The 13,482-nt window shown below is 37.7% G+C and overlaps 1 protein-coding gene across 1 annotated transcript in view; it reads right to left on the minus strand.

Annotated features, from left to right (window-relative positions):
* Window positions 1-8,025: 8,025 nt before the first annotated feature.
* LOC126175733 (putative aldehyde dehydrogenase DhaS) overlaps window positions 8,026-13,482 on the minus strand; it is a 197,973-nt gene continuing 192,516 nt past the window's right edge. The window contains exons 11-12 of the mRNA XM_049922681.1: window positions 12,651-12,785; window positions 8,026-8,794 (exon numbers count right to left, since the gene is read on the minus strand). Of these exons, the coding sequence (XP_049778638.1) occupies window positions 8,263-8,794; window positions 12,651-12,785 (667 nt within the window). The 3' untranslated portion in view covers window positions 8,026-8,262. The remainder of the gene's footprint in view (window positions 8,795-12,650; window positions 12,786-13,482) is intronic.

Consider the following 13,482-nt stretch of genomic DNA (forward strand, 5'->3'; position numbering starts at 1 on the left):
CTGCTGGGTCCCTCGTTGTCTAACCGAACACCATAAAGAGCAAAGGAGAACCATCTGTGCGGAATTGCTTGCTCGTCATGTGGCTGAGGGTGACAATTTCTTGTCAAAGATTGTTACAGGCGATGAAACATGGGTTCATCACTTCGAACGTGAAACAAAACGGCAATCAATGGAGTGGCGCCACACCCACTCCCCTACCAAGAAAAAGTTTAAAGCCATACCCTCAGCCGGTAAAGTCATGGTTACAGTCTTCTGGGACGCTGAAGGGGTTATTCTGTTCGATGTCCTTCCCCATGGTCAAACGATCAACTCTGAAGTGTATTGTGCTACTCTTCAGAAATTGAAGAAACGACTTCAGCGTGTTCGTAGGCACAAAAATCTGAACGAACTTCTCCTTCTTCATGACAACGCAAGACCTCACACAAGTCTTCGCACCCGAGAGGAGCTCACAAAACTTCAGTGGACTGTTCTTCCTCATGCACCCTACAGCCCTGATCTCGCACCGTCGGATTTCCATATGTTTGGCCCAATGAAGGACGCAATCCGTGGGAGGCACTACGCGGATGATGAAGAAGTTATTGATGCAGTACGACGTTGGCTCCGACATCGACCAGTGGAATGGTACCGTGCAGGCATACAGGCCCTCATTTCAAGGTGGCGTAAGGCCGTAGCATTGAATGGAGATTACGTTGAAAAATAGTGTTGTGTAGCTAAAAGATTGGGGAATAACCTGTTGTATTTCAATGCTGAATAAAACAACCCCTGTTTCAGAAAAAAAATGTGTTGCATTACTTATTGAACTGCCCTCGTACATTTTGAACCATTGACTGTGATGTACATAATATGATTTTATGTGACTCATGGTTTTCAACACGGGAAAGAATAGAAAACAATCTGATCTGAATCAACAGTGTTAAAGAGTATACCACAATTGCAGTGAAAATGCATCAAACTGTATGTTGAATTTGGCTGCATTTAATACATTTTGAAATGATGCTCCTCATTTCTTTAAAACAGTTGCTCAAAATTCTATCATTAGCAGCTCATATGGCAAACTATCGGCCAATCTTGTCACCTGGTTGGTATTCAGTTACGAAAACCAGATCAGATATGGAACAATGGGGAGGGGTTTCTGGAGAGTGGAAGGGGTATTTGATAACAGCACATTCTACAGTTCATTTGTTTCTAAAAGATTTTTTCACTGGGCTGCTTCAATTTGTCCGAGCTCTTGTGCCATGCACCCACCTCCCCTCCCCCCTCCTTCCCTCTCTTCGGTCAAAAACTATTTCCCCTCTTGTAATACCACAACATCTGAAGCCAGGGCAGTTAAATCTTAAAAAATCCATGTATTCATGGACTACCAAATGACGGTACATGCACAGTTAAAGGAAAACCACGCAGTATCAGAATTCCATTTATTGGAACAATGTACACCAGCCTGTTTTTTTCCAAATTCTCAAATGTCCAGAGTAGCTCTGTTCATTGGGACACTGAATTAGCAATACCTGTATCTGGAGGGGAGGTGGTTCCAGTTCATCCTCCAGCAATCTTGAAAATGGTTTTCTATGGTTTCCCATTTTCAGTTCAGGAAAGTGCTGTGGTTAGTCCCTTACTATAGGCCATATCTAATTCCTTCCGAATTCCTTTTCTTTTCTGAAGTATTCCAATTACCTTAAAGATGCTTCAATCAAAAAAGCTATATTGAAGGTGAGACAAACATCTCTTCCAAGGACATAATGACATATCATACCTTCAAAATTTACTACAAGAATGATGTTCTACTGTGAAATGTCTTGTTTGTAATATTCTTGGAACAGTGAATCCAACTTACAACTCTAACACACTTGTAAATAAAATTTATGTTTTAATAGAAGCTATAAGAAGAGTAAAAACTCTGAAAATGTACTATGAATTGCGACCTCTCTTACTATCAGTAAGGTGTCTGGAGCAATCTTTATAAGGGTCTATAAGGTGAAAGTGTCAATGCATTGCAAGAAAATGTTCCTGCAATACAAACTACACACTGTAAAATATGTGGTGTGGTAGCCCTGTTTACACACATCACTTCTGTACAAATAATACAAAGCATAAAATATGATGTAATTTACCAGACATTTCATTCTGTTGCCAATGTCTCTTTCTTTGCCTGTCCCTCTATGTGGATTCCCTGTTGCAAAATTTATTATTTTTCTCCACTCTTCCTTTTTTGCTCTCTATGAGGACACTTCTAATTCCAGAGAGCGGACAGATAACATCCATACTTTCACATCTCTCTCTCTCTCTCTCTCTCTCTCTCTCTCTCCCCGCCCCCCCCCCCCCCAATCTCCCATCCCCACCCCTCAACCTCTGCACGAGAACATTATACACCTTCAACACTAGCAAAACGTAGGATATTATGCACACTGCTGGCCATTGATTGAATATTGTGTACACAGTGGCACTCCATACTATCATGACAGGTGCTCCAAGCAGACTGAACATAGTAAAATTTCATGAATAATTTAAGAGTATAGTATAGTAGTGTCATTTATTTGTTGACAGCCACATGAACTAGTTTTCTATCTTTCAGACAAATCCTTTTTTCAGCTTAAGTCCACCAGCGCGTGCGCACAGACACACACACACACACACACACACACACACACACACACACACACACACACACCTATATGGCTACATTGTGCTTGCTGAATACATTGTGCTGGGACTGCAGTTCCTATGCCATATGGTCATTCCTTCACTGGTTTGTATAGCTAGTAATTTGGACAGCTGCCATATTAAGGCTGGTGATTGTGCTCTAACTCTGAGGTCTCCACAACGCTATCTTTCAACAAAATAATACAAGATCGTATGCTGGCCATGCTGCCCTGACATACCTTTAAACAGAAGTTGCTCAACTATTGTTCTGACCAACACATTCTTCTGTCCTGCCACAGCTGAAAACACTGGTCATGGATGACTGAGAGACTGGTACAGCACCACTTACCAGCCTGTATGATTGACAAGCACACACACACACACACACACACACACACACACACACACACACAGAGAGAGAGAGAGAGAGAGAGAGAGAGAGAGAGAGAGAGAGAGAGAGAGAGAGCAGCATGGAATGATGTACCCATATGCATCACCCACACTCAGTGTGACTCATTGCTCATTTGGGCTAGAGCTATCATGCTGCAGCATTTGGCAGGTCTGTGTACTAATTTTTGCATCCTGTATATGCTGTATCACCTACACATTATATTGCACTTTCCCTGTTATACTGTACACTATGTAAAACTCTGTTACTTGCTACCTTTCCTGGTGATGCAATTTAAATTGTCAGCAGAGTACATAGTGTTCAACTAAATAAATCACTTCCTTTCTATATTTTTTATCTTGTTCTGCACATTAATGTTTTAATTCTGCTATATCTTGTGCATCTGTATGCAATAAATTGTTATGTCACTCGCTGAATAAATTTTCGCTATTTAGACACTAACCAGGAAAGTACTTGGGCTCGAACAAAAAGATCTGTATGAACGTTTGGTTACAGGACCATTATGTACCTCTGAATGTGCTGGTGGGTGCCGTTTTTCTGCAAAACTCTGCAGTCATGCTCTAGATATCACTGTAGATGTAATTGTAGATGCCATACACAATGCAGCAATCTTAACTATAAATGTAAATGCTCCGAGCAATACGAATGACTGCAAAACGCACTGTGAAGAAATGCAAGTTGATCGCATGGCATATTTGCACATTCTATAATATCAGTGTTGAACGTGACGTCAATGACACTTTTGAAGTTGTTTACTGGTTCACCAATATCGTAGCCAGTGTTCTGCCACACGTAACGAAGCATTGGTCTGTATACTCCCGCAGATAACTGATTGTAAATGACAGAATGCATATTCATGATAAAGAATCTGCCAGGCAATTTCGGCTGCATTTTACTGGAATATAGTTTAATGAAGTCTGTTATTCTCTTGGCATATATTTTATACTGCCCGAAGAAATACACATCCAGAAGTTGTGCATATTTTGTAGTTTTAGGCGGAATGATTTTTAAATCTACATGTTTTGGGCCAGATGCTTCCAGTAGTACTCGCTCATCCTTATGTCCAGACCAGGAGTCACAAAGTACTAATGACTTTCTCAACAAATGTGGATTCAAAACTGACAGAAAAAAACGTCTTCAGATGATGTTTCATCATCTTCCCACTCACACTTGCATCGACAGCGACATTTGGAGGGCACCGCATTTCTATTTCCCTTGACACGCGGGATCCAAACTTTCCACTGGATTCTTGGAAGCAAATATAGAGTTTGTCTGCCAATTGTCCATCCATTGATATAGCGACATCGATCGCATAACTATGTGTTGCACAGTTAACTGATTGCAACATCGGGACAGTGTTTCTCTCCCATTTCATGGATAGTGTTCTGTCACAAGAAAGTTCATAGTTGAACTGACTCTGATCACAGTTCCATACAGAACTAACATTGATGTTTTCTCTCGTGATATGCTCATTGACGTCAGCAACAAACGTTTGAGCTCTTTCAATCAGCTCTTCTACGTCATCCTTATCTTTCCATGCTTGGAGCATAGTGATACGGCGTGATGTTATCCTAAACTCCTTTTTCAAATTAGTAATAAATCCTAGTGAAGCTGTAAAGTTTGTACACCCGAGAGTTCTGGCTACGTCCAATTCCCAATGTTGTAAATGCCAATAATGAACGGCGGAACCGCATTCTCGCGCTTCATCGAATTTCACCATTACATGCTCCTTGATGGTCTTGAACAGCAGTGTACGATTTCCTTTGAAAACTGTATTTCCTTCTCTTTTCTTTGCCACGTAATCCAGTATGTTTTTAATATTGCTTTTAGACTTCAATTTAGGGTATCTTTTCAGAAGCTTGTCGTATGTTTCAAAACCTCTTATGTAATAATCATCGTACATGTTCTCCAGTGTGTTGTCATCAAATGCCGTGATGATACTTGCAACTTTAACCTTCTTCTTGGGAGACGGATGGTATTCATTGTCACTGCTTCCATCGCCTCTTCTCGCACTTGCCGTAGCACTACCGTTTGCAATGAGTTGTTCGTCATTATCATCCCTATCATCATCATTATGTGTTAGTGTTACAACAGTATCTGTTTCTAACTTATGCTCATATTTCTGCACTATAATAGATACCAGAAAACATGCGAATGATTTATCTTCTACACCAATACCATCTTCACTAAGAAGGGTTCTTCGTAACTTCATCTCAACCAATCACAGTACATTAGCAGGATTGATTACCAATCGCCGAGCCATCTGACACTTCAATACACAAATAATGTCACAAAACGCAACTTCAGAGGCACACTGCACCATCCTTAATGGTCCCGACTGGCGTACCAGCAGGTCAGTGTGCAATGTGGTATCGCATACGCAGAGGCCTCTAACAGACGACTGCAGAGTTTTGCAGATGCAGGAGTATCACTAGTGCAATAAGAGACCTTCACATTATTTCTCACACGATTTTGGTGTATTTGTGTTTGTTCGAACCCAAGTACTTTCCTGGTAAGTGCATATAAACGCTCCTGATGGGAAATGTAAGTAATCCAGTGAGAATTGGAAAACTTATGTAACTCTTATAAAGCTAATGATCACTATTGGCTACTGTAACCTGATTATTATTGCTCTTATGAGGGCCAATTGTTGGCAGTGAAGAGATTTTCATTTGTTAGTTCTGAATCTGTTTCACTGTTAAGTATTTTCAATTTACGAACAAGGAAGGTAACTGAAAGGTGCTTACTATCATGTTATTAATAACAAAGCCTTTACCTTAAAAGTATTCAAAACAGAAAATATTTACTTTATAGAGGAACTGAAGTCACAATTAAAATGAAATAAATGGTATTTTCTGTGAAAAATTGATATTAAGCAGCAAATGAACAAACTTATAAAACATGTTAGCTGTCTTGTTTCTTTTGCTACAGTAGAAGAAAACTAATTCACTTACAGTAAGTATTAGGTTGGCACATATGTTAATAGCATTTTTGCTTTCCATGTTGGTGTTCCGGTTGCTATAGCTTTATTTATCAATTGTAAGTTTCCATTTGTAGTTCACTGTTGCTGTTTGAGTTTATATATTATCATTCGGAGATAGTACAGTGGCAGCCAGAAACATCTGTGCCATGTTTGAGGATGGACAAAGAATGGCAAGAAAATGGTTTCCTCATTTTAAGGAGGATCGTTTTGACATTAGTTACTCTCCATGTTCAGGAAGACCTTTCAGGTCTGGTGAAGATCGTTTAAACACATTAATCCACAATGGTCTACATCAGTGTACTCAAGAACTTATGAATGTGATCATTCCATCATCTTGTGACATTTGTATGCAATGGGGAAGGTTCAAAAATTGGGTGTATGGTTACTGCATGGTCTAAGCTACAGTCACAAAAATCAGTGAGTGGCCATATGTGCACCTCTGCTTGCTTGTCACCAATTGGCTTATGAGCAGTACTGACCATTCCTATCTTGTTTCATTGCTGGTAATGAGAAGTGGTATCTTTATGTTAACAGAAGGACAACTGAGACATCTCGCAGATGTGAGATGGAAGAACACCAAAAACTTATGTATGAACCCAACACTTTTTGCAAGCAAAGCCTGATGACAAGTGTAATCCAATTCCAAGAGGGTACATTGACAGGCATATTTCACATGTGGATCCATAGCCTTGACATAATTGCTGTATGCTACGACCATTTTAGATACCCAATGTAGGCTGTCAAGTTCTTTATACAGATGAACTCTACTGCATCCAACAACAACCAGGATATAGCGTGAAGTGGTGCTACTCCACGATGATGCCCACCCCTGTTCTGCAAGACTAACAAAAAACTCTTTACAGGAGTTTGGTTGGGAAGTCATTCCATGTCCACCTTATTCACATGATCTTGTACCCTCACATTTTCATCTTTTCTGCTCTCTACTGAACAACTTTCACAGAACTTGCTTTCTGGATGAAAACATGCTCTGAATACGACTTGATGGGGTCCTTGCCTCAAAGCCATTTGCTTTCTATAGTCGTGGAATTGAAAAGATACCCAATCATTAGCAAACTGTTGTGTGTAATGAAGTATAATATATATTTAAAAAGAAAGATGATGAGACTTACCCAACAAAAGCGCTGGCAGGTCGATAGACACACAAACAAACACAAACGTACACACAAAACTCTAGCTTTCGCAACCAACGGTTGCCTCGTCAGGAAAGAGGGAAGGAGAAGGAAAGACAAAAGGATTGGATTTTAAGGGAGAGGGTAAGGAGTCATTCCAATCCCGGGAGCGGAAAGACTTACCTTAGGGGGAAAAAAGGACAGGTTTACACTCGCACACACACACATATCCATCCACACATATACAGACACAGATAATATATTATTGATGACTAAAGCCTCTGTTATGTGTATCTGTTGTGTTTATTAAAGTTACAGAACAGCACTACAAACTTATGAATCAACCTAACACTTTTTGCAAGCAAAGCCTGATGAAAGTGTAATCCAATTCCAAAAGGGTACATTGATAGTCATATTAGTCTCTTCATATGTGGATCCATAGCCTCGATATAATTGCTGAATGCTAAGACCATTTTAGATGTCTACTGTAGGCTGTCAAATTCTTTACGCAGATGAACTTTACTGCATCATCCATTACATTACTGGCCAGTAGTTTTGACATGTGGTTATTTTCAAATGCAGTTGTGTAATACTAAATAGTTTTCACATATGACACAAATTTCATTGAAACTGGCCAGTAATGTAATACACGATGTAATAAAGTTCATCTGTATAAAGAATTTGACAGCTTAGGATGGAAATTTAAAATGGTTTTAGTGTTCAGAAGTTTGTGACTTCACTGCTGTGTGCCAGCTGGGCAAAATAAAATGTTGGCTTAAATTGTCAAAATGTTATGAGTAAAATTGAGAAGCTTTCAGATAGAAGGCTATTGATGAAAACAAAATAAAAACTTAAAAAATGTCTTTCTTGCAGGTTCTGAATTACATGTATGAGATATTTATGACAAGTTACAAAAATATATATATGGTGAAAACAAAAACCATTTCAATTTGTTTCCAATGAAATTATTCAGCTGTTTGTACAGTTACCTTATATATCAAAATATCACACACCATAGTTTTTCACATTAAAAATATAAATTGCATCTTTACTACCACGTGTGCTTGTTACAATGTTTATATGTTTTTACATGAATCTTCTGTTCAAAATCCTTCAGCAGTGGGTACCCATACTGTTTTACTTACAGTGGAATTATGCTCCCACATTTCATGTGGAACTGTTGATGGTATCTCCCACACTCTTTTCATACCCCAACCAGCCACTTTATTGAAATACTCCCTTCTCTCTGTATCTTCTTTTCTGTACCAAATGGCATCAATTGCTTGATGTTCAGTAAGGGGTGCCACTACCTCATTTCCAGTCAACACTGTAATGACACCTGCTGGTACACCTGCTGCTTGGAGAATTGTTTTCAGCTCATATAACAATAAAGAGCAACTTGCAAGCACAACTAAATTTCCAAAGCATATGGAACTAGCCAAAATGTCAACTCCTAGTTTTTGATCACCGTGTGACAGTATTGCTGCCACAATGCCGACAGGCTCCTTGTATGACAATACATGTTTCTCTCCCACACAAACAGATGAAGTGAGCTGTTGCTTGCCACACACTGATGCCCAGAATGTGAGCCGTTCCACACACCAAGACAGCTGAGACTCTGACAGCTTATTCTTCCTATAATGCAAAAAACAAGAGTTTTAACAAGGGACAGGTAGCAATAAAATTATAAAGTAAAGTAAATGACCGAAAATAAATACATTGTACTTCCCCCATGCACACTCACACTGCTTATGTAAGGGGGTACCCATAAAAAAAAGAATTATTTTTTAAAAGCTGTATATTTTTAAACTGTTTACAAAACAACCTTATCCCCTTCAAAATACTCTCCATTACAGCTAATACATTTGTCCCACCGGTTTGGTCATCGTGACGACTTTTTGTGTGCTGTAGCTACTGTTGATTTTTCACATGCAACAGCTATGTGCAATATCTGACTGCTAGTAGGGGCAAAATCAGAAATCACTGTAGTTGTCTAAAGATGGAAACAAGTTCAGTTAAAGTTTTTATGAAGGACATAACAGTGTTTAGAAAGGATAGATAAAATTAAGTTGGTGGTGGTATGTTTGTTGATGTTAGAAGTACTTTATCTTGAACTCAAATTGAAGTAGATAGTTGCTATGAATTATTATGTGTAGAGATTATATTCAAGAACCATAATAAATTAATAATTGGGTCTTCCACCCCCAGCCTCCACGCCCTCCCTCCCTGCCCCCTCCCAAGTCAGATGATACAGTTGCTGAAAGGTTTAAGGAAACGAGAAGGTAGGGAGGTTAGGGTTTAACATTCCATCAACATACTCAAACTGTGTCAAGGATAAGGAAGGAAAATACAATGCCCTTCCAAAGGAACCATCCCAGTATTTGCCCGGAATGATTGAAGGAAATCACAGAGAACCCAAATCTGGATGACCAGAAGCGGATTTGAACCATCGTTGGGGAAAAATTTGAGTCTCATTTCGAATAGGTACTTGAAACATACAATTTGAGTTTGTGGTGACTTCAGTCTATCTCCAATATGTTGGCAAAAAAACATGTTTAAAAGTGCTGGTAGGGATAAAATATTGTCTGAAACTGTACTAAATGCTTTCTCCACAAGTTATTTTGAGCAGTTAGTTGAGGAGCCCAGCTGAAGTGTAAATGGCTGCAATAACATATAAGATCTCTCACCAACAAGTAATCCTGAGAAAATAAGGAGCACCATGGTGGATACGGGAATTAGTGACAAAAGGTTGTTGTAGCAAGATTTAATACTGTAAAATCAAAATCCAACAAATATAACTGAAAATTATATTTATTTTAAAAAAGCAGATAAAAATTTACTTAACACATTCCTAAAAGTTAGTCTACATTCCTTTCAAACTGACTATGTAAGCACCAATCACATTGACTTAAATTCAAAGAAATAGTGTTGACAGCAATTGAGAGTTTTATACCAAGTAAATTAATAAAAGAATATATAACCTGTGGTACACAAAACAGATCAGGACACTGTTGCAGATGCAATGAGCAAAGCGTGCCAGATTTAAAAGCATGCAAACTCTGCTAGATTGGCAATGTTTTCTAGAAGCTCAAAATTCAGCACAGACTTCCATGCGATACACTTTCAGCAGTTTCCATAACAAAACTGTTTCAAAATAGATAAGTCACAAAGATTCTGGTCATATATAAAGTATACAAGCACCAAGACACAATCCATACCTTCACTCTGCCATGGTAATGGTAATATTACCGAAGACAAGGTCATTAAAGTAGAGTTATGAAAGACAATTTTCCAAAAATTGTTCACCAAAGAATATGAAGTAAATATACCATAATTCAAATCTAGAACTGCTGCCAACATAAGTAATTTAGAAGTAGATGCCCTTCGTGTAGTGACGCAACTTAAATCACTTAATAAAGACAAGTCTTCCAGTCCTGACCATGTATCAGTTAGGTTCCTTTGGGATTATGCTGATGTAGCAGGTCTATTTTTAGCAGCAATATGCAACCACTCACTCAATGAAAGATCCATACCTAAAGACTAGCGAACTGCACACGTCACACCAATACACAAGACCCAAATCACTTACATCAAATTGCAGTAGGATTTTGGAACATATGCCATGTTCAAATATTATTAAATACCTTGAAGAAAACTATTTATTGGCACATAACCATCATGGATTTAGAAAATTTTGTTCTTGTGAAACACAACTGGCTCTTTATTCCCACAGGGAACCTTACATTGAGTCCCTATTTTCAGATTTCCAGAAGACTATTGACACTGTTCCTCACAAGCTGCTTTTAATCAAATTGTGAACCCATGGAGCATCATCTCAGTTTTATAACTCACAATTCATCATAATTGACATAATTCATCTAATGAAGCAGAAGTGATATCTGCGGTCCTCAAGGAAATGTTACAGGCTGTCTGCTGTTTTCAGTCTATATAAATGAACAAGAAGACAATCTGAACATCCCTCTTAGACTGTTTGCAGACAATGGTGTCATTTACCATCTAGTAAAATGATTAGAAGATCAAAGCAAATTATTTAAACACGACCAGTAACCCCACTGCCCCTCCCCACCACTATCAATTCTTTACAAAATTGGACTACCATGTATAAAACTGCTTAGATTCAGATGTGTGATTACTATACAAATGAGTTAATGTGTTTAATATTTGATGTTAAGCATGTGAAACCTTAATTGTTGAAGATGTAAAACTTTGTTTTTCATGGATTTCAATGTTTATAACACATCTTCTGAGCTGCAATGCACTATGATATTATTTTGCAAGTAAATCCACTGGTATATGTGGATACTGTTACAAAATCTGTTGTGAATAGAATTAGTAGTAAATAAGTAAAAGATTAAGATGTCATATTTTATACTGAGTGGTTATCAGTGAGAAAAAGTTTTGAAAGGTTTGAAATTATGTGTAAAGTTTGTTGGAAGCTGCTACGTGCTCTTATTCTAAAATACTGGGTGAATACAGTTTGGGTAATTTGCATGCTGTGTGTTACACTTTCTCAAGACATATACACAGTTTCTAACTTAAATACTTGACTTATTGTGTTGAATATTTAGTGCAAGTTTATATTGCTTAACAAGCAGGCTATGACAGCATTTGAATTTTTAAATTCAGTCAATAATTATATGAGATACTGCAAATCAATTTTTGTTTCTCCCTGAAAGTCATTAGATAGACAACTTGCAACTGATAATGGGTGACCACAGTCATTTAGTAATACACATATTTCTATGATGTGAAAAGTGGCAATTGATACTAAACACACCACAAGAGTACATAAAACAGTTTATTAAATTTTCATGACACATTAACTAATAAAAATTTAAAGGTTGCCAGTTCAACTAAATATCCAGGGACTGCAATTACAACTTAAATTGAAGTCATAACACAGAAAACTTTGGGTAAGAGGTGAACTAAAGACTGCACGTTATTGACAAAACACTAAAAAGATGCAACAAATCTACTAAAGAGGCTGTCTACACTACATTTGTCAATGTGTTTCGAAACACTGATGCAGAGTATGGGATCCTTACCAAGTGGGGCTGACAAAGCATCAAAGAACTTCAAAGGACAAGTTATTCTGTATGATCTCACAAAATAAGGCAGAGAGTGTCACAAATACGACACCTGAGATGGTGGTGGTAATCATCAAACCAAAGGAATTTTTCATTTCGAGGCGATCTCTTCACCGACTTTTCTACTGAAAGTGAAAATATTTTATTGTGTCCCACCTACACAAGGAAAAATGACCATCATAACAAAATAAGAGAAATTTAGAGAGCTCCCACAAAAATATGTAGGTGTTCATTTTTCCCACATATTATTTAGGAGTGGAATAAGTCTTCAAGTGGTCCAATGAGCCTTCTGCCAAATGCTTTAGGTACAATTGCAGAGTAGTCAGTAAATGCAGTATTCATTATAACACTTACAAAATTTATCAGTACTGTCTATTAGTTACCTCTTAAGGTCATCAGCTCGAGAATGCATGATGTCTATGCACTTCATCAAAATCTCTGTTTTCAGCTGACATGACTTTTTCTCCCATGAGTTTTTTATGTTAAGTGAAACATCCACAGCTCGGGAAACATCATTTCTGAAATTAATAACATTTGCTATGAGACTTTGCGTATGGTTTAGTGTCAAAAACAAAAACTTAATGTTACATTCTAACTGATGTGGTGAAGTGGGAGAATGGGGGCAAGGACAGAGGTGGAACAGAAATTTTGTGCTAAAAATGTAAATCATAAAAAAATAATGCCATCATTATGAGGGAGTTTTACCAGAAAAGAACATGTGGAATCTTAAATTATTTGACCTCTTTAGATAAGTGGTATGCAAAACAACACTAATCACTTTTTAGAACCGAATAAGTGAAAACTGAATTCCCAAACAAGAAACACATATATTAAAAGTCAAACACGACAGTAAAGAGTATAAAATAAAAAATAAAAACTGAAATAAGATAATTGGGAAAAAATAAACGTTTACCATGTGTAGAAGAATTGGTGCCAAGTGTACAATGAAATGTATAAAATAAATAAATAAAAATAAAAAACTGGTAGTCTAAAAAACAACACAAGAACAGTTAAAATAAATACAGACTCATGACGACATATTTTATGAGAAAGATGTGTGTAGTAAATTCCTACGGAGTCCAAAATAGTGCAGCTTATTCAACATCTACAGTTTCATTTACACTTACAACAGTGCTGACTTCTGCTCGAAACACAATTTGGCAAATAAATAACTTTCAAACATGAGCACTTTTTAGCTAAATTTGTGAACTGCTG

The sequence above is a fragment of the Schistocerca cancellata genome, chromosome 3 (genome assembly GCF_023864275.1).
Source record: "Schistocerca cancellata isolate TAMUIC-IGC-003103 chromosome 3, iqSchCanc2.1, whole genome shotgun sequence".
Lineage (NCBI taxonomy): Eukaryota > Metazoa > Arthropoda > Insecta > Orthoptera > Acrididae > Schistocerca > Schistocerca cancellata.